The 22,144-nt window shown below is 39.6% G+C and overlaps 2 protein-coding genes and 1 non-coding gene across 8 annotated transcripts in view; 2 read left to right on the top strand and 1 right to left on the bottom strand.

The window, feature by feature from the left end:
- Window positions 1-946: 946 nt before the first annotated feature.
- LOC122876091 (STAM-binding protein-like A) lies at window positions 947-10,054 on the bottom strand. Of its 2 annotated transcripts, XM_044195993.1 has the most exons (11): window positions 9,898-10,054; window positions 7,067-7,291; window positions 6,604-6,679; window positions 6,398-6,493; window positions 5,317-5,788; window positions 4,992-5,116; window positions 4,254-4,391; window positions 2,919-3,031; window positions 2,718-2,817; window positions 2,498-2,558; window positions 947-1,988 (listed from the first exon to the last, which is right to left on the bottom strand). In XM_044195993.1, exons 2-10 carry the CDS (start codon window positions 7,270-7,272, stop codon window positions 2,532-2,534), a joined length of 1,353 nt encoding a protein of 450 aa, XP_044051928.1. In that variant the 5' UTR covers window positions 7,273-7,291; window positions 9,898-10,054; the 3' UTR covers window positions 947-1,988; window positions 2,498-2,531. The 2 variants fall into 2 exon arrangements, with proteins under 2 accessions (XP_044051928.1, XP_044051927.1); XM_044195992.1 differs by lacking the exon at window positions 2,498-2,558.
- Window positions 10,055-14,539: 4,485 nt separating this feature from the next.
- trnap-ugg lies at window positions 14,540-14,611 on the top strand. The gene has a single exon. It is a non-coding gene; the product is annotated as a tRNA-Pro (tRNA).
- Window positions 14,612-16,368: 1,757 nt separating this feature from the next.
- The window catches only part of slc39a14 (solute carrier family 39 member 14), a 29,824-nt gene continuing 24,048 nt past the window's right edge, over window positions 16,369-22,144 (top strand). Inside the window, exon 1 of one of the 5 annotated variants that reach the window (XM_044196257.1) lies at window positions 16,369-16,636. The gene's annotated coding sequence lies outside the window, so the exon portion shown is untranslated. Of the gene's footprint in view, window positions 16,637-18,063; window positions 18,210-22,144 lie in introns of those variants that run through there. The other 4 variants (XM_044196256.1, XM_044196255.1, XM_044196260.1 and 1 more) reach the window with 4 other exon arrangements.

Genomic DNA, 22,144 nt, shown 5'->3' with positions numbered 1-22,144 from the left:
TTGCAAACCCCAAATGTCTTACATGCATCATTATATATATTAAGTATAAGGTTTTTTATTTTATTTTCTTAAGCTAACTATCCCAACACCTGTTGGAACATGCATGGAGCATTGGAGATTTCTCTGCCTACCTTTTTTTTTTATTTCATGCTTTCTAAAAAGATCATTTAAAAAAAAAAAAGATAAATAAAAATGTATACATTTCCTGTCACTTTTCTTTAAAAAGCAAAACCTAAAGTCAGGAATACTATACCAGTTGAAAAATGTTATAAATAGTATTTATATTGTATTCAGCCCTGTTCTAATTAATGTTTTTTTGACAGCTTTCCTGCCTCACATTTGTTTCCTCTCCAGTCAAAACCCCCAAAACTATGTTTCTGGTTACCATTGCCTCCACCTTCCCAGGATATCAGAAATATTTAGATCTCTGTCACTGTTTTAATTCTCTTACCTTCTCTCTACCTGCATGAAATGACTTATGTTCACTGTAAATCATAAAAACAATCTTGTTTAAATACTCCATATGACATACTCATTTATCATCTGTTAAGGAATCCATTCATCTCATGGAAAACCATTGAAAACTCGTTTTGTCTGATCTTTGTAAATGTTGTCTTAGATCATCTGTGGACGGAGATTAGTTTGCTTGATAATGCACACATTTGGCTCGTCCTCTTGTTAATTCACAAGTATGCGCATTACACTGAAAACAGCCGTGGTATTTATTATTGAATCCACTTTCACCCTCATTGTCTTCACTGGGTGCAGAGTAATCATATTTAGTTTAAATGTTTTACACTTGGTGTCTATTATTTCTCTCTTTTTTTTCTCTCACATGTAATCTCAAGCACAAATAATGCATCATCTTCTCTGTAACTAAAATTTGTACGATGTAACTAACTGGACAAACGTAACAGACAACAAAACAATGCAGAATCAATGAATCTACAATAAGGCTTGGCATTTAATTAATTGAAGGTATAATTATGCCTAATCATTGACTTCTTCTAACAAGGGAGCAAACAAAAATGGTTAGAGGCATGAAGTAGTAGTAGTAGTAGTAATGTGTAGAAGAAGGTACATTCAGCCTGTTGCACACGTCCTCTGAAGCATGGACACATTATACAGGTACTGCCAACCCTTTCCCCCCACAAAACACAAACAAAGAATAAGGAAATGAAAACATAAAAAAGGTGGATCATCGTGAGCAGCAACTAAACTTCAAACAAAACCCTTTATAAAGTATTTCTGTTATTTAAAGGATACTGTGGAGTGATGGTGTTTGTATAGAAAAATATAATACAGAGCAGCAACAGCAACACTGCCTGCATACCTGAGTTGCAACTGGCTTTCCTTTCTGTCATCAGTCATAGCCCTTCAACAGCTTATGAAGGAAAGACAAAAGAACAAAGACGTGATCACAAACCTAAGGCTTCACACTGAACTTCATGTTGCACAATGAACAACTCAACAACAAGTGAATGTTCTCGTCCTTGGCACTTTATCTGTCAGCCAGAACCAAACTTCAATGACAATGAAAGAAACAAAGGTTGGGTTATAAGACACTTATCTGTCACTGACAAACATACATTTTTATTAATGGCAAAAACAAAAGTAAGGAAGTAGAGCACATGCTGACAAAAACAGAGGGGTTGAAGAGCCAGAGGTTTGCCAGTCCATTAAGCAGATAGTTGTTTGCTTGGAAAGTGCAATAATATGTGGAATTTTTCTTAAAGAGCAAAAAACAAGTTCACAATGTTGTTCCCTTTGAGAACAATTGAAGTCCATATAAATGGTAAACTCGTGGCCTGCATTTGCTCAGTACCGTCCTGAAAAATAAGTGAGTGTTTTCTCCACTGAAATGTCTGAAGTTTGATAAAACAGTCTATGAGTGTACTGGTGAAAAAAAAAAAAAAAAAAAAAAAAAAAAATCACCGCAAATCCATCATGGAGACAGTGTCATCGGTGATGGTGACATGTCCCGCGTGCTGCAAAACGAGAAACAGCTTTGAGTTAGAGTTTGCTCACGTGGACAGAAAAAAAGCTACAATGCAGTACTGCTTGCAAAACAGGCTATTCTTTTCACAAATTAACACTGGCCATTATTGAAAATGTACATTTAAAAAAAAAACAGAAATGAAAATAAAGAAAAACAATGATTCTTTTTTTTTAAGAAACTGCATAACAGACTGCCTATTTTGGTTTAGTTTATCCTTTTTCAACCTTCTCTCTTAACTCAAGTGGTACCCAAATCTACATGTATAGTATATTTGCTGGAAGATCTCTCCACCCCCAAACTATACCATATGATTTCCACTTATAAAGTTGTCTCTCTCTCTCTTTTGTTTTTTGTTTGCAAAGAGTTGTTCCGGTGAAAATTGGACATAGTATGTTCTGTAGATTATCCAGAGTGACTTTGGGGCAGTTGTGTATGGAAAGAGATGTTAGTGTTGAGTTTTTCAATGCTGTTAACATCACAAACAATTTTTTTATTCACCTTCATTGTACTGCACTACCTCAAAACAGATATCTCAAAACCTGGACCTGGATAGACACCACTAGAGGTAAGTAAGACAAGATATTTTTTAGTGATTTGGAAGATCAGACCCATTAAAACAAGATAAAAAGTCTGCATATGACTTAAAATTGTCCCTCTCGTTCCCAGTGCAGTCTCCCTTGTCTCAGGAATTTTGGCCTCACAGTAGAGGTGTACTTACTGTAAATAGAGGGGGGTCCTTGCTGTGAGGGTGAAAGCCTTTCTGTTTGCATGTGGAGATCTCATTTGTTCCTCGATCCGTCAACCTGAAGTAGCCGATTCTGTGACAAACACAACGTCACACTTTAGCACAAAGAGACTTTAGGAAAACACACTGCCAGTATACTGACAAGCACATGTAACAATAGGAAGGAGATCTCACTCGTTAAACTTAGGCGAGCAGACGATAGCGATGGCCTCTGGCATCATCATCTGGTAGGAGCAGTGTGTGTGGAGGTCGACGCTGGACAGGAAGGCCGTCTGTGTAGGGTGAGTCTGGGAAACGCAGCGGACAGACATCAGTTTACATGGTCAACTGGTTTTCAGTGGACAAACACATACTTGATGATGATTTAATTTACTGGAAAAATGACAAAAACAGTATCAGCTGTTTATGATAGACCACCGTGACATCCTACGCCCCTTTCACACTGGACAAAAGAGCCCCTAACACCCACTAACATCTGGCCTTCGTCTTCAGTGGGAAAGGGTACAATCGGCATTCATTCCCAGGTCAAATGACTCTGCAGTAGCCACGGATATTTATCGGCTCCAGCTCCGATCGGCAGTGATGGAAACATGACACCCAGATGGACATGCTAATTTTTGGCACTTTTCCCGGCGCGATGCTACTACACGCGCTGAAGTTCCGGACGCAGGGTTTACCTGCGTTTAAAAACCTGCATATACGCGCTACGCTACATTTGGTGTAAAAAATTATTCTTGTGAGCCTCTGGATTGCCAAACCACATTTTGCGCAAGTTTGTTGAGTTCTGTCGAAAGCAGCCTACAGTATAATTTACTAACCCCACTTCTACTTACGTTGTTGATAGAAAAGTGTAAAATTAATCAATTTGATATTATAATAACTCAAGTCCTGTGGTTACTAGGGCTGGGTAATAGTTCATAGTTCAATATTATTGTATATTAACTTTTGGGGAATTGTATCATAACAATAGTATATATATATATATATATATATATATATATATATATATATATATATATATATAATATACCAAAAAAATGAGTTAAGCCTTTTGTTTTACACGTGTCAAGAGTTTTATCTAATTTAATTCACTATATTGAACTTGAGTTTGATTATATTGTAAGTGATTTTGCACACATTTGCCATATCGTGATATATATCAATATCTAAAAAATATTCCTCTTAATATCATGATATTGATTTAAGTCACATTCCTCAGCCCTATGAGGTCACAATTCTCATGATCATGATTCTTTATTTAAAACAACATAACATATCATGTTCCTGTAGCGCGTTATTGTTTAATGACAATGTTATAGATCCTTGAAAAGGTTTCTCCAATCAAAATCCACTAGCAGGAATACAAAACATACACCAGACACAAAACACGGGATTCATTGCATCACGTGTTCTCTGAATTGTTAGTGATGCAGTTGATTTTGTGGTTTACACACTTTGGGAAAGTTATTATTTGACAGCACTGGCCAGAATCGTCCCATCTTTACTCACATGTATCCAGCCCAGGGTGATGAGATCGTACTGGTCCTGAATGAGGAAGAGTTCCTCCTCATTTTCTGTGTCACAATAGTCCGGTCCACCACACTGCTTTGGTACAATGACGTGGGTCACAGTAAAAGCATTTCTGGTCTGGAACAAACACAACAGTGTTTGTCACATTATTCCATCCTTTTAAATTATGCAAAGCCACCGTCTGCCAACAATCTATTCAAGGACTCTGTATGAACAAAATTAATAGCGCACTTCCTAGTTTGCTGCTGGCAAAATTGCTCAGTCATGCTCATAACAAAGTGAAAAGAGCTCTAAGTTAACCCGACCAGCAAACGATATAATTCAAACAGAAGCCACGGCAGATCTAGGACTGTGAGAGAAGTGTCAGATTATGTTCTACCCCTCTGGGGTTGGAGGTCAGCTGATGTCTCAGTTTCAAATTCTACAAATCCACATTACTCACACATTCATGGCCTGATAAATACGAATTACAGAAAACATCCTGAAACAGCAAGTTTTTGTTTTCATTATTATGAACACTGGAACAAGGAATTTCCTTCTTTAACCATCTCAGGTTATGGAATTCAATGATGCCAAATTGTAGTTTCACTGATGATTTAAACTCCTAATTTAAACACAATGAAAACATAAGAAATGTTGTGCTTCCTGTAACAGATCTATTCAGAAGTGGATTCAATACTACTGGTTCAACACAGTCGCTCTGTTCCAGAGCCTTACCAGTTTGCCACACAGGATGCCACAAGTTTCTACAGCTCGGCTTGTGTTGGCCTCAGCCAACCTCAGAAAGCTCCGGCACAGCTCAGCGGGAACAGCCAACTGCCGAAGGGCATCCACCATTGTATCTGCAAAAACCATGTAGAGCAATAAAGTTAGAAAGTTAGATTCTTGTGATGTTCTGAAACAAGGCATGGTATTAACAGGAAATTAAGTAGGTCAGGGGAAAAGAAATCAGCTCAGAAGAATAAATACTTTAAAGCAGGAGTAGGGCAGTATTTAAATCCTCTGAAGGCCAGCCCCTCGCGTCAGGAAAAGATTAACTCACTGTTGTTCCCTGGGCTGACGACAGATCCGGGCTTGAGCGACCTGTCGAAGGTGGGTAGGCTGGTGGCAGGTGCGCCGATGGTTACAGGTGCGCCGATGGTTACAGGTGCGCCGATGGTTGCAGGTGCGCCGATGGTTGCAGGTGTGCCCATGGTTGCAGGAGGGCAATTGTATTGGTGGTTGGTGCTGCCGGACAGGTCCCCTGGGCTCTTTGGGGCGGTGGGGGGGACCAGCGAGGGGCCCTTGATGCCTGGAAGGAGGGGCGTGTCAGGGGAAGGCGTGGCGGGCGGGGCAAACTCCAGGAGCACGCGCTGGCGTTCCTTCTCCAGCTCCTGGCGGCGGATCATCTCCTCGAAGGCACTGAACTGTTCCTGCTCCTGCTGCCGGCGATGCATCTCAGCCACACGCTCCCGCTCCGCGTCCAGCGCTCGCTGCTTGGACTGCTCCCGCGCCAAGGCCTCCTCCTCCGCTTTCTGAGCATACAGCGAACACATCATATACATGCAAGTTTGACTTTTCTCTCTTGTTCTTTTTCCCCCAAGAGAGACACACAAAGCAAAATTATGTGACAGGAGATCTGCTGAACTTCAGGTCACGATGATGTTGTCTTCTACAACAGCAGTTTTGCTGCAGAATAATTCATTTAAGGTTTAAGCTGATTTCAACTTAATATCTGTTTCAATCACTGTAATACAAAATGTGACTATTCAAGGTCAATGTCATTGTTTTGCCTCCATTTACTCACTTTACTTAATGAACAAATGCATGGATTTATACAACTGTGGTTTGCAGTTGCTGTGTTGCTGATTAATGTTTCACCCCATTTAGGGTTTACACAACATACAGTAAAATCAGTATACAATGTTGTATTGTAAACATGTATTAGATATTTCTGTTGATGTTTACAATATTAATCTGCATTTCGTTGTCTACCTACTCTGTGCAGTAACAACAAAGTTGAATCTAATCTAATCCTAATGTTTTGATTTAAACATGTTTCTTTAAGTGTCAAAATGCATATATTAAAACTAATACAAGAGACTGTGAACACATTAATTTCAGTGCGTCAGGAACTGACAGACCTTTTTGACAAGATACTGTGCATAGTCTTGATCAAATCTCCTCAAAAGAGCTTTTTTCAGAATCTCTGCTTGCGGAAATGCAACATCCTTCAGTTTCTGGAGAAGAAAGAATTGAGAAGAAGATTGAGCAAAATGTTAAGCTTAAACATGTCCTTAAAAACAAGTAAACTCTGTTATACAGGACAGTATAAACTCTGTACGCGTACCTTTAGTGTGTCCTTCTTCTCAGGAATGTTAGCGGTCTTGTAATCCCGATGTTTGGGAAGTTTTTCTATAAAGAGCCTTGGTGATAAGAAAATATTCTTGTTATTAACTGATGAATATTTGTGTATGCCTGCACTGTGAAAGCTTATTCAAAACAACAGCCTAAAAATTGTAATTGAGAGAAATGAAAGTCAACATAGAGTCTGGTTGGTTTTCTGAAAACTACTCATCGTTCATCGGAGGTATCACAAAATGTAGAGGAGGGAATGTTATAGCATATATACAACATATTTAATGTATTTATCTGCGTAAAAAAACTCAAACTAAGCAGGACCAAACCGATTACAATGAAGGACAAATTAATAAGTACTTCAATTAATGTACCAAATACAATCAAACGAATAAAAGTTCATGACAAGCAGAGCAGCAGCTCAGTCAGTCAAGCCCATTGCTGTAAACACTTACGTGATATATTTATTGTAAAGGACGAAGGCGTGCTCGATGTTGCCCTCCTCTGTGTAGATGTGAGCCATGCGGATCATCTCCATGCCAGAGCGGAAGTAGCGGCGCGGGGGAACATCGTCATTTACTTCCACTGAGCTTCCCTTCTTGGTCAGAGCCCGGACTCGTTCCTCCGGCTGCAGGCTGACGTCAGTGTGGTCCGCCATCATGACAGCTCAAGCTGGAACACTGCGGAGACAAGCTAGAGACTTAATGCTGTGTTCAGTGAAATCTACTATTTAACGCTGTGGTGATAAACCTGATGCAAACCATGCACACTGCCACTCAGAACACTACTTTGGCATTTTTGGTTAAATCCTTACTTAGAATACATTTCTGTAAAAAAAAATGTCCTACAGTGTGTTTTTTTTTCCTTCTTTCTCACTAACTGTATCCCTACAGGTATCTAAACATGCAGATAGTTTCAGTTTTGAGTGCTGACTTTTTGAGTAATCTGTCTCTGAAACTTCTGCTACCAACCCAAAACAATGGAGGTGACATTTATCTAAAATGAATTTTTAAAACCTCAGAAATAATGTCCATGAGTAATCCACAGACCTCAGAGTAAACAGTTTTCCTTGAAATTAATAGTTTGAAAGTGTTATAGTCTGAGCTGAAATAAAACCGATAAACTAAAAAGTAAAACTATCTGCATGGCTGGATACCACAAGGGGACAAGTAAGAAAATGTTTCTTTGTGATTTGGGTGAACTGACCCTTTTAGCACATGTAGCAGGCTACATACTGTATATTTGTCTTACAGTTGAGTCAAACAGTGTGTGTTTTATAACACTGGTCTGACACTTTTTCTTCCATTTTCAATGTGTTTCATTAGCGTAAGCCTCCTTAGAATAATAACAGCTTGCATTTTCTCTGTTGTGAACTACCATTTTCTTTCCATTATGACTGCTGAGCATCTTCCACCCAAGACCAAAATCTTAACATGCAAGGACGGATGAATGAGCAAACACTCCCATCCTCAGGGGACTTTAACTAATGCTTTATTAGAAGCCAAATTCTTAATAACACAACAAGAGATAGGGTGTTTCCAGATTTATGGATTTGAGTTATTTTCAACAAAAAAATGTATTTATTACGAATTCACAATTATATTGCTGGAGATCTGACAAATCATGCTGAAATATCGGTGTTCAAAAACATTTGAAACTTAATATAGGTATGATGTGATGATCTGAAGACTTGAGCTTCATTATTAATTCTTAAGCATGCATGTATGTATGTTTTGAGTAAATCAATTCAGTAAGTGTAAGACCACACAACGTCTTGTTTAAAGTAGCACAAAGAGGCAGTGGCTCTGTCTTCACACCGTGTGTTGAGGTCACAACTCTGTCTGAAAATCACTGGCTGAGTATATTTAGAAAAAAGCAATGACTCTGCTGGGAGGGTCCACTTGGTATGACTTGAGACTCTTTATTGATCAAATGAAGACATGTGAGAACGCTTCATCAGCATGCTGAGTAATAGTCAGGTGGCTTGTATTGATTCTGCCATGATGGCTTCTTGGCTAGCTGGTACAGCCCACAGAAATGGACACGAGAGGACCAACTGTTAACAGTTCAAGCGGCTAGCTCAAGAGGCGTAGTTCTGATAAATGGAGAGAGGTGGACGTACTTAAAAGCGGTTTAGTGTTTTCTACTCTCTTTGTATTTCTCATGAAACTAATGTCACTTTTACTCAAAAGTGTTTCAGTCTAAACTGTTGTACCATCAGTCTGGCCAACAAAATGATCAGAAACTGGACATTGATGGCGCCATATACACGACGAAATAAGTCAGCATTGCTTTGTAAAATGTATTTTCTCACTGCTATTTTTCCCCAAGTGAAATACTTTATTATTTTCTGTTGTTCATTCAAGACGTGGGAAATGTAACATGAAGCAAATGTCTGTTTTCTAAAAAATAAAAATAAAACTCAACTCAGGAAACTAAAACTAACTTTATCACAAATTACAACAGCTGGTAAATGTAACTAAACACTTTATAAGTACAATTTTGATGTACTTTACTTGAGTGTCTCCATTTTACGGTGCTTTACTTTACTACATTTCAGAGGGAAATATTGTACTTTTTACTCCGGCACATTTATCTGACAGCTATAGTTACTTGTTACTTTGAAGATCAAGATTTTACATACAAAACATATGAGCTACTTATAAAACATAAAATTAACTCCACCATGATCAGCTGAAAATGCAGGACTTTTACTTATAGCAGAGTATTTTTACAGTATAATATTGCTCTGCTTTTACTTAAGTAAAGGATGCAAATACTTCTTCCATCCCTGCTAATTTGAAAATATTTTGAGCAATGAGTGAAAAAATGTAAACAAAAAAAAGCAAAAATAACTGTAGGACTGTAGCCACAGTTTATCAACATACTTACTGCACCTATAGATTATTTTAATTATTTTATCTAGAAAACCAACGAACCTTCAGCTGACTGTCACTCAGAAAAGATCCAGTGGTAAAACAGACAAATTGAGAAACTGTGGGCCCTTTCCAGCTCAAATAGTGAGTGAAACAACGTTCAGACCTCATTTAGAAACCTCCTGGTCTGCTGGCATGCTCTGGTGGTCATAAAAAAAATATGTTTTTTCCCTTTTTCCCTCTTGACATCTCGCTAGCCCCGCCACTAAAGTGGTCAATGTTCCTCAACGACATCGCGGTAGCCGCGCTATCTTACTAGCTAACTTAGCAAACCCAGAGTTCTTTACAATACGAGTGTTAAAAAGATTAAGCAGCTAGCAACCACCGAGGAACTTTATCTTCATTCTTACCTAATCGAGCTGTAAACTGAAGCTCCCAGAGGCCTACATGCAGCTAGATCAAAATACGGTCAAATTAGAGTCCTCCTAAAACACACTTCCGCAATCAAAACAACTTCCGTCATCACGTTTTTTTTCTTCTTCTTCGTCGTCGTCGTCGTCGTCGTCGTCTTCTTCTTCTTCTTTGATGTTTAGCGGCAGCTTGCATCCCTGGTGTTGCATTACTGCCATCTTCTGGAGTTAGTTAGCTCCTACAGTGTCCGGATTGTCAGATTCTCCCTATTATTCTTGCCCTGCTCCTTTCTTTCTGAGGTATATTTTTCCTACACTTAACAAGCAGCTACGTGTTCTACTGTTTCTGGTACCTGACAATGTTCACAAAGTCCAGTTTGATGCTTCCCTATAATGTGGAGAGCCCCATTCAGATTACTGTGTCCTATTAGTCTGGTCATTCATTACCAGTGGTGGAAAGTAACTACATTCACTCTGTACTGAACTTAAGTAGCCTACAATTTTAAAGTACTTTACTTGAGTATTTCCATTTTCTGCGACTTTTATTTGTAACACAGTATTTCTACATCGTGTTCTTGCTACTTTTACTTAAGTAAAAGATCTGAGCACTTATTCCAGCACCCCTCTTCTATTTCCTCCCCTGTTTCTCTCAGTACCCCACTATTTTGTATTGCATGTAGTTGTCTTCCTCTTGTCTCCTGATCTCAGTGCTGCCGCCACTCTTCATTGATTTTCTTCCATGCAATACCCTTTCCCTCTGATTTTGAAAGTTTAATTGTGGTGTCTATGTTTTCTTTTTTTTAACATCTCGTTTGGCTAGTTTGTCCACTCTCTCGTTACCCATAATGCCCATGCGTGACCACAGTGTCTAGTTTGATTACTCAAGAGTGTATTTACATTATTTCAAATAGTAGGTCTTGGTGATTACTGGCCATCCAAATGGTGTACAACTCAACCGTGTATACACTGAAGTTTGATGTCCGTTTGCATATTACTCTGTGGCTAGGAACTGCGACTGCACAGTCAGTCTGTTATTGGATCTTTTGATCCATCCATAAACACCTGTACATACTCTGTGTATTTACTTTCTGTATAACTATAGAACTCATTTACTTTTCTTTCTTGCCTTAATGTAAAGTAACTCTAAATCTACCACCAGTGGTTCTACACAGAGGTTGTAGACCACATCACTGTCGGGCAGCATTCCCAGGTCTCTGTCCAGCCAAAACTTGATTTTACTGTTCCCTCCCTTTCCCAGCAGGCCTGTAGCACTTCTTTTGGTTGGGTGATTATCTCCAATTCATCCAGTAGTTGACTCTGAGCTGTTTCCTGCGTGAAAACAGAGGCATTTCTCCTGCTTTGGCTTGCAGGGCACACATGGGTGATGTTCTTCCTGCTCCTATGCAAAATCTGAGGGCCCAAGCACAGTTTTTGATTCAGATCCATATACTACACTCCCATAATCCAGCCTGGATCTAATTAGCGCTATATATTCAAGGATGCTACATCAGCTCCCCAGTCCAACCCTATGAGGCATCTCATCACATTTATCACTTTTTTGCACTTAAACACAGTTAAGTCATCTACTGCACTGTTAACTATTTCCATAAATTGCACTACTTTATATTCATTGCACTACTGTTCTGCCCAGTCCAATTCATTATCCATCAGTATGCTTCTGTTTATAGTAATGCCATCTGTATATAATGTCCACAGTAGCACTTTTTTAGTAAACATTTTCATAATACTGCTCTATCCTGCATTTATGCACACACTTCATTTCCTGCACTTGCTTATTGCACTTCTGGTTAGACCTAAACTGCCTTGTACTTGTGTAATGACAATAAAGTTGAATGTAATCTAATCTAAAGAAGCAGCAGAAGAAGAAGAGCAAGAAGAAGAAGAACAACAAATGGACTGGAAGTGATAACAGAAGAAATGCGCGGTGGCGCCAGTCGCGCAGAGACGCATGGTAGTTGTTTTGAGAATACTTCTGCTTTTATAAAAATGGCATCACGCAGCGAAGAAGCCAGCGAACCTCTTCTGGAAAGCGAGGATGATGGGGAGTCGGGAGCAGAAAGTTTCCTCGCGGATGATGATGAGCTGTCTTACCAAGAGGGACTTTATCCAGCTGAAGAGTTACGGAGTTACTTTTGTGTCTTTATTACGAATGCTGTTTTTGAACTCGTGCACGTAAATTGCGCTCACTTGACCACAGTCAAATGGCTCTCTAGGTAGACTACAGCACACATCCAGTACCGGGGCTGGGGCTCATTGTAGGCCTACACTACAGGTTTCAGTTTGGGGAGGTTGGAGGGGACAGTATCAAGCAGTATCTAATATTTTTTATTTATTTGATTTGTTTTACAGTGATGATTATCAACAGGATGAAGAGCCTAGCGCCTCTGCTCCAGGGCACCAGGTCAACCCCCCTGCTTCTCTTCAGGAGAGCACCCACCCCCACAAGGAAGAGCACCATCTCTCTCTCCACCACACACCAGGGCACGGTCAAGATTCAGGTCCAGTCGTGCACGAAGTGTATCAAGAGAAAGGAGCAGGACAAGATCCAGATCTCCACTTCGGCCACAGCCAGCAGCCTCAGCCACGTCCTGGAAAACAGAGAGAGATCCAGACATATGTCCAGTGCCAAAAAGGTTCCTCCCAGCAAGACCCCCCCGGACATCAACTGAACTCCAACAGCACATACAAACCACTGGACCTTTTCAAACTGTTTATCAGCAATGACGCAGCTCGGACCCTGTGTCAACACACAAATAAACAAGCTGCTAAAAACATTGCAAAAGGCAAAACATATTCATGGACTGACATCGACATCCAGGAGTTTTTCAAGTACGTGGGACTGACTTTCTTCTTTGCGTTGATGAAACTGAATAACATCCAGAATTACTGGAAAAAGAACACCATTTTCAGTGTGCCATTCCCAGCCGGAAGATATCTTGGAACATCCACATGAGCGATCCTGAGAAAGATGTTGAGAATGACAGAAAGAAGGGGACGCCAGATCACGACCGCCTGTTTCGACTGAAGCCCCTTCTGGACACCATCAAACGTGCTTGCAAAGCATTTTACCACCCCAGGCAGAACCTTTCAGTTGTCGAGAGGATGGCGGCGACAAAGGCCCATACTGGAATGACGCAATACATGAAAGCGAAGCCGACCAAGTGGGGTTTTGGCTGACAGCAGCAATGGCTACACTTTGGACTTTGCTGCGTGCACCGGAAAGTCACAGTTTGCCTCAGGCGTTGGACTTGCATATGACTCTGTCATGTCCCTGGTAAAGCCAGCACACCTGGGCAGTGGCTTTCATCTGTTTGTGGACATGTTCCACACCAGTCCAAAACTCTTCAAGGATCTGTTTAGCCTGAATATCGGAGCATGTGGCACTTACAGAGACAAGCGACAAGAATCTCCCCACACACACACATGCGCGCACCGTAGAGGCTCCATCAGGTGGATCCGTGACGACCCGCTGGTTTTTGTGAAGTTGATGGACACACGCCTGCTCTACAATCCACCAGGCATTCTCTGGACACACTGTGAAGAGGAGAGTCAAAACCCAGAATAGCGGCTGGACCACCAAATCCATTTCATGCCCAACACCTGTCATGGAATATAACAAGCACATGGGAGGTGTTGATTTGCCGGACCCACTGATCCAGTACTACTCTGTACACCACAAGAGCACGCGCTGGTACCGGACATTGTTCTTACACTTCCTGGACATCGCAGCCACGAACAGCTTCCTCCTTCACAAGGAGCTCTGCAGAGAGAAGCAGGAGGACCCCATGACCCACAGGGCCTTCCTGGAGGAGCTGACAGCCCAGCTGTGTGGTGTCACAGTTGCGGTCCCTCCTGCCAAGGCACAGAGTGGCCCCTTACCCGTGGCAATCTCTAATCAAGCTGATACAAGCAGGAGGGCCTCGTATGGATGCAAGACCTGCGTGCAGTGTAGGCAGACCAGGCAGGTCAATCAGTCTACCCCCAGAAGTGTAAGGAGTGTGATGTGGCCCTCTGTCTCATTGCAGACAGGAACTGCTTTGAGGCATGGCACAGCTAGCTTTTTGTTAAAAAAAAACAAAAACAGGATGGACTTCTCTGGAAAAAAATGTAAATATTTTTTATGTGTGTTGGTTAGAATGTTTTGGGTTTTTTTTTTCCTGATTGCCCAACAGTTTTCAAAAGCCAAAAATCTTGTTCATTATTGTATTATCTCTGTGTAATTCGAATAAAGACACTGTATGTTATTGGTCATTGTTACTTATTATATATTTATATATACACATTTTTTTCACCTACTTAACATAATAGTACTATGTTTAGTTGTACCTATCTTTGTTAAGCTTTGTTGTCCTTGTTTTTAGTTGTATGTCTATTTCTATCTTCCTGTAAAATGTTCTTGGGACTGTGTGTATTTTTCTACTGCACGCATGCGCTGTCCTCCTCCAGTCGGTGTTAATATGTGTCTTCTTTCACTTTAAGTGACTCATCTTGTCAATATACGATCTATGGCGAGGACCTTTTTTCTTCTCAGGCTGACCTGATGCAATAAACGAGCTTAAATAACTACAATGAGAATAAACAATTTATGAGAAATTTCTTATCGCACGCAACTTTGTCAAGCGGCTCGTTGGTCTAGGGGTATGATTCTCGCTTTGGGTGCGAGAGGTCCCGGGTTCAAATCCCGGACGAGCCCTCTATTTGGTTGAAGCCACTGGAATACCATCTTTATCGTATTTATGGTGTGTTCATAATGGTCATTGTTGTCGCCACAAAATATACAGTATATGTGAGTCTGTATCAATGCGATAGACCAACCATGTGTGTTCATTCGTTGTGTATTTGTGAGACTCGACCTATTCTATATTTACTGTTATTTGTATTGGAAACAGACAGGTAAACATGGCCTAGAGATATGTATCTATCTATGTATCTAGCAGACAGTGTTCATGAGCTCAAAAGAAGTGTATTACTTGAAAACACTTTACCAAAAACGACCTCAGACGCAGGACTGCAGCTATATAAAATCCCAGAGCACGTTGCAAAACAATGCCACAATAAGGAGCTTTACAACACTATGAAGAGCTATATATAATAAATGAAGTAATGGATACAACAGAAACATGCTGAAGACAATCAAATGAAACGTGATCTCAAAAGCATGACATTATAAAAGAGGTGGTGGAAATGTGTATTTCTTTACTTGAGTAAAAAGACGTACTCTTTTACTTAAGTAAAAGTAGCTAAATATCACGTTGTAGAAAATACTGTTACAAGTCCTGCACTTAAAAGTTTACTTAAGTAAAACTACAAAAGTATTACCATCAAAATATACTTAAAGTACTTATAATATACAGAATAATATATATTATTAGATTATAATTATTGATGCATTAATGTGTTCATCACTTTAATGTTGCAGCTGGTAAATGTGGGACTATTTTCATAGTATTTTTATATATTTTATACACATTACTTTATACACTGCTGGGTAGCTTTTGTATTTCCCCTTGAGGACCAATAAAGTCTTATTGATACAAAACCACCATATTTTATTTTGTAGCATTAATTTGAATCTGGAAAGTAACTAGTAACTAAAGTTGTAAAATAAATGTAGTGGAGTACATTATTTGCCTCTGAATTGTAGTGGAGTAGAAGTATAAAGTAGCAGAAAATGGAAATACTCAAGTACAAGTACCTCAAAATTGTACTTGTACTTGAGTTACTTTCCACCACTCATGAAAAGACACAAAAATAAGATTCCCTGTGAGCTGCATTAGCACCTTCAGCGGAAGACTCATCCCACCAAAAAGCGCCACAGGAAGTCATTCCTGCCTGTGGCCATCAAACTCTTCAACTCCTCCCTCTAAGTGTCAGTCTGTATGACCCTAGGTCACTAAACTGGACATTGATCATTACATCTCTGCCATACATGAAATGATTGTGCAATATTCTGTGTACTACTCCTGTGCAATATTTAGTTTTTCCTATTTATCGATATTGATATTATTCATACCTCCATTACTGCTGTGCAATATCCACCGTCTCATAATAATCTCAATAAGCTACACTTAACTCAACAGTACATGCACTACTACTTATTACTTATATTATTACATTGTATTATTATACTGTATTATCATCATCAAACAGTAAACCCACTTGGTACTTCATATTTATATTATTTTTTACTTATACCCACCTGGTACTTAATTTATTTTCCGACCTGTATTATAGTGTATTGTATTATATTTTTTTGCTAGTACTTTCTCCTGTGTGCACTGACGTGACAGTGAGCTGCTGTAACAAAGAGTTTCCCTTCTTGGATCAATAAAGCATTTCTGATTCTGATAAATGTGTAGTCTTGCAGTACCCGTGTGGGCCGCATGAGGGAGACACGGCCATTTTGAAAAGGGCGAAATGTCGACGTCACTACGGAATATAACCCCACGACATCGTCCACGCGCTGCTGCTGCTGCTGCCGCCGTGTGAGGTTTGTTTGAATGGGAGGACGACAGTGGGTAAAAAAAAACAAAAAAAAAAAACACACTCCCTCCCCCCCTTCCCGTCTGTGAATGACTGAACATACCGGAGACATCCTGCTGCCTACATCTGACATCTTCTTTAATGTGATATATCTGGTCTGTCAGAGCCAAACGGACGTTGTTGTTGAGAGGAGTTGACGTCAAGGCTGCTTTTCTGCCCCCAACAGCATCACCGGGTAAGCTAACAGTCAAAGCTAACAAGAAGCTGGCTAATATACCTGACTCTACGTTAGCTAGCCGCTAAAACCGGCTCATAATTAACCGTGAATACATTAGTTAATTTACGTTATAAGGGTTTCTCGTGCCCGGTTAGCTTACAAATACGGGACCGTAGTTTATTTGCTATAGAAGCTAACCTAATGTAACAAAATCAAGTTTAAATACTCCGTGACTCGTTGACTTCATTTAATCTTCTCCATCTTTCGGCGATTTTTGTTTCGTTTTTGCGAGAGACAGTAAAAAAAATAAAATAAAAATAACTGAGCAGGGGAAAGAGCGTGTGTGTGTGTGTGTAAACGTGGGTCCAAAGCAAGAGATGGGGACATTGTGCAAACCAGCCAATGAGCAGTCTTAACGTCGAATGACTAAATGAGTGCTATGTGCTTCTGTTTCCTCCTTTTTAAAATCATTCTGATTCTGCAATAGTCAGCATAATTATAAAAATAAATTCCGCTTAAATGCATCCGATAGTCACACTCTCTTCCTGTTTTCCCTCCAGAGGTGGAAAAAAAAAAGCCTGAAGCTCCCGAAGAAAAACAAGCAATCGTGGTTAATTTCTTTTTATACAGTCTATGGTCCTGATAAACCTGGAATAGTGATGGGTTTTTCCAGGTAGGGCCATGGAAAATAGTTTAATATAAATTTTAAACCATTCATATACGTATATATTTTAATCATACCATGTAAGAGGTCAGTTTTCACACCACATAGCCTATTACTCTTATTTTTCATTTGCACAGATTTCTTTCATGAGATTACGGTTTGAAGTCATCAATTCATTGTCTGAAATGCATGTTAACCAAGAGCAGTGGTGTAATGGGGAACAGACTTTAAAAAGTAGATGTTTCACTTTCACAATGTTGCTTATGCAGCCAAAAATAAAACACATTTTCAGAGTTTTATGGTGCTAAATCAGTTATTCATCTTTTAAGAGTTTTTTTTTTTAATGCAGTAAGTGCAAGTATCTACTCACAATAAAAACTGTTGGCATGTTAATATCATATTTACAGTACATTTCTTCTTGAAATGTAGTTTGACTGTTTGACTGGCACTTCAAAATTGTGCTTAGGTACAAGACTTAAGTACATGAGCTCTGTGGCTTTTTACTTCTCGGTCTCTGACCTCTGGCTCGCTGGTTGAGCCACGCCAATCATGTCTAAACCCGTTAATTTTATGGTGAGTGGTCCTTTGTTGTACACTCAGGATGAGTGGAGCATATGGACCATGCGTTCGGTGAACCAACACTGTACCTATAGCCATCACTCTCTCATCTAATGACAGTTTTGGTTGATGATATCAGCCTGAGAACTGAGCGAGGCAATAATTAAGGCCCTTGGGTAACGGTTGAGTCGACGCACAGCTTAACCTGCCCTTTGCTCCAGCAGTATATACATAAAGTGACTCGGGATGCGACAGTTGAGTGTGCAGACGTGAGAGGACAAACCAGAGTCTGCTCTGAGGAACAAACTGCTTTGAACTGAGAAAGAACTAGCGAGGGGCAGTTGCTGTTTGTGTCTCCATTCATAAAAGGTACTGTATGTTTGATGCATTATAATTAGCAGGAGTTTGTCTTTTTTGAAACTGAGACAAGAGAGGAGAATTGTTTCTCTTTCGGTGTTTGATTCTGAGCCTGCAGACACGTGGCAGAGATAAATTAAATTGTGATTTTATTGCAAATTTTGTTCCCAAAGGGAAACTGTTGTTTTTATCTGATAAGAAAAAGTCTACACTTTATTTGTCTTGCACCAGTCTTTTTTAAATTGGATTATTAAGTATATACATATACTTGACACAATATACACCGGTGTCAAGAATCAATGGATATGCATTTGAATACAAACTGAACTGTTTGAGGGGTACATACTGTCTTGCAGCTTATCTTGCAAACATACAGGCTACAGCGGGTCGATTACAGCACTAAAGCTATTTTGTACAAGGTGTAGTGTGCTTTTAAAATCTTATTAAACAATCTAAGATCCAATAGACAAGTGCAGAGTGTCAGAAAAGTGTGCCAAGACTCCTAGTAGGTGACTGAGAGCATAGTTTTGGGGGAACCTTTTAGTCAGGACTCTTAGGCCTCAAAAAGAGATACTTTGATCTTAAGAGACTATAAAGTTTAAATAAATGTCAGAATATGTCCCAACAGTTGAAAGCAGGATGTAAGCTTGCATTACTAGGAGGAGATTTGGGTGTGACAAGTGAAAACAAAGTTTCCATCAGGGCTTTTATCAGTCACTTTGCCTTCATTGAGGTTGTTGTTCCCATGGTGTGCTGATAACCAGCACTAATAAAAGAAACACTTTTCCATGCTGATGGTCCAACTTTTGAAGGTGTTGTTTAATTAGTCACCAATTATTATTATTATTATTTTTTTTTTTTAAAGGTGTGTGGGTTTTAAGTGGCAAATACAATTCTGCGTTCAGATATCGTTCTTTACGTGTGTCACAACCTGGTTGGTGGATAAGTGTTTGTTTGAATTGGCAGCGCCTCTTCTGTTGGCAGTGCCTGTGCTCCTGTTAGACTTGTGACCAATCAGAGATTTTATTTCTTATTTATTCAGCTTGTGAAGTTGATGATGACCGGGGTAATTTCTCACTGAGCTGTGTTTACACAGGTCTGAGGAACAGCGTGAGTTGTGTGTGAGATGTGACACTAGTGCTGGTAACACTGTTGTTTGGTTGCCAGCTTATTGACTCACTCCCAGACAGTGCTCAGATTGCCTGGTGACAGTGGTGATGAAAGTAAGTAGTTGTGTGTGTTTACCACTTTCCCTGTTTTCTTAACTTATTACATGTTTGCTTGTGGTTTGACTACTAGTCACCTCTTTGTGCCAATTTGTTTGTGGTTTCTAATCTGAAAAAAAAAACATCATGAGAGGGAAGTAAAATACGAGGCAGGGCAAACAGGTGACTTTCTAAAAACAGAGAAAGATTTGAAAGGATGAGCAGAGTAGAATCAGCTGCATGCCTTTGGGATTGGAATCCAGCAGACTGTGACTAAACATTTTCCCGTCCTGCTCTTCCCTTCTTTCTCCTCTGCTGCTGGCTGCCTTGTAAAACTCATATTTTACGTCCTGGCAGAGGCCTTCACCGTCGCATTGAAGGACTAACGTCTCTGCTGCAGACTGCCTGTCTCTTCCCACCACACTTTATCTCCACAGCTACAAATAGGCCTCGGACTCAAAATGAACACACACCACAAGAACGGACACAGTGATTCTGTGAGTGTGCCGTGACATCGGTCTGACCTGACATGCTGACATTTAAAAGCAGCTTCTGCATTTTTTTTTTTGTGTGGACCATAGCCAAAGGTCTGCCAGTGAAGAAAGCTTCTGCTTCTTCAGTGTTTATTGTAGCTCAGCTGTTTGTGGGCCTGTATACTCTCCAGAGCAAAAGGACTTATTTAGGACCATGAGTGCATGTGTATATTTAGTGTCCCTACCAAGTCCTGGGTTATTATCACAGCCGAGGAAGCAAGGTGACAGGCAGCAGTTTAACAGCTATTCTTCCTCACTAGTTATCTTGCTATATGCTGGACAGAGCACAGCCGATACTGGATTTTTGAGGATGATACCGATATAATTATTTGAGAGTTTAAAAAATTAAATTTTTTAGCAAACACATAACATAAGAAAATAAAATGTTTTATAACAATCCCTTAATATTTTTGGTCCTTTTATCATTTAATACCGATAAGCTAAAACTGGCCCATTATCTTTTATTAAAAATTATTATTAACATTTCATCTAAATGTGACAAAAGTGTAAGATAAAAATGTAAGACATCAAAGAGTATGAAAAAAACACGAGACTAAAGAGGGAAAACCACACAAAAAAACATGTTGACATCAAGAGAAAACAGACGGATATGTGTCTGTCTGTGTGCATAAAGGCATGCTATGTTAAGTGTGTTGATATGCCTGGATGCATGCTGAGTTGTACCACTTAACAGAAGGAAATAAATAAATAGATTAAAAAAATACAAAGAAACAATAATTATCATTATTACCATGATCACCATGGCCACCGTACTACCACCTCTTGTCTGATGATATCTAATCGAGAATAGGGCTACCACAGAGTTAGCTTAATGGAGTAACATGTAATTGGTCCATTTGCTCAGTAGTTGATTTGCAGACCTACACACTGACTGAGATGTTGTTCTTGCTCGTTCCCACTGTTAGAGTAAGTGCTTTTGTTTCTCAAACGGAAGACCACATTTCCCATAAACCCCATTATTTCCTAATGCAAATTGATTGCACTCCTATATTGTCTTGGTATTTAATAGCCATTGATGTCATGAAAATAATGTAGTGTGTGTGTGTGTGTGTGTGTGTGTGTGTGGCATTTATGTGATTGCAACATAATTGTACTCGAATGTAAACATATGAAGAAGGCATATGTTTATCCAGGGCGTGCCCGTTTTTGTGTTTTACCTATGTGCTGCTGCTGCCTTTGGTTACTCTTAAACATTTTCTCACACACCTCCCCTCTCTGTTAATGAAAAATAAATGGAGAGAGATATCACTTTACCTCTGGCTGTTGTACTGCATGAGAGGGAGATACCTTAGTGTTGTATGTTTATCCACTTCTGAAACTCTTGACCAGTGTAGGTAACAGCTACACCACTAGAAAAAGCTTCAAGTAGGTTTGGGTGATATGACCCTACCTACACTGAGATGGTAGAGATTTACGTTTTTCTTTTTGTTTAGCCTTTATTTAAGCAGGTAAGTCCCATTGGCTTAAATAGTAGCATCAAAAATAGCTGAAAAAGAATACAAAATCAGTCAGACATAGAATTTCAGTAGTCTTACTTATTGCCAGGGTTATCAGCTTCCTTAATTTAATTGCGCTATCCCTTTTTAATATCTATGGTTGTGTTAAGCCTTTGCTGACAATGCTATAAATCAGTGGGATGAACTATATTTAGGGAATACTGTATTTTCAGGATTTTTGCATGAATGTGATGAAGTTACCATGATTTGTCACAAGTCAGTGAATTAGCCAATAACAGACATTCCCATTATGAAAATAATGGCTTCACAAGTGAATTCAATTAGATTGCTGGTTTGTTCTGACAGACAATTCAAAACCCAAAGATATTCAAATTGCAAAAACAGAGAAAAGCAGCAAATCGATAATCAAAATTGTTGGCAATCCACTTTCTGTCGATCAGCTAATCGTTTCAGCACTATTATCCACTCCTGGCTTCACTAACAATAGCAGCCAGCAGTAAGGAGGGCAAGGTTCAAAGCTCCTGCAACTTTTACAAGGATTGTGTAAGAGAGAGGTGCTGGGGAGAGAAATGAAAAATTGGAGCTAAAGAGACTTAAAAAGGATTTTTCTCTGCACCTTGTTTTCCCCTCTTTTCCCCCTATGTCAGTATAAGGCCTCATTAGAGCAAGTATAGGAAGATTCGGGAGAGAGGGTACAATTCATTGGGGAGAGGGTGACTTATTGAAGAGGA

Source organism: Siniperca chuatsi, linkage group LG5 (genome assembly GCF_020085105.1).
Source record: "Siniperca chuatsi isolate FFG_IHB_CAS linkage group LG5, ASM2008510v1, whole genome shotgun sequence".
Taxonomy (NCBI): Eukaryota; Metazoa; Chordata; class Actinopteri; order Centrarchiformes; family Sinipercidae; genus Siniperca; species Siniperca chuatsi.
The sequence above is the reverse complement of the archived record's forward strand: the minus strand, read 5'-3'. Positions and strand labels throughout refer to the sequence as shown.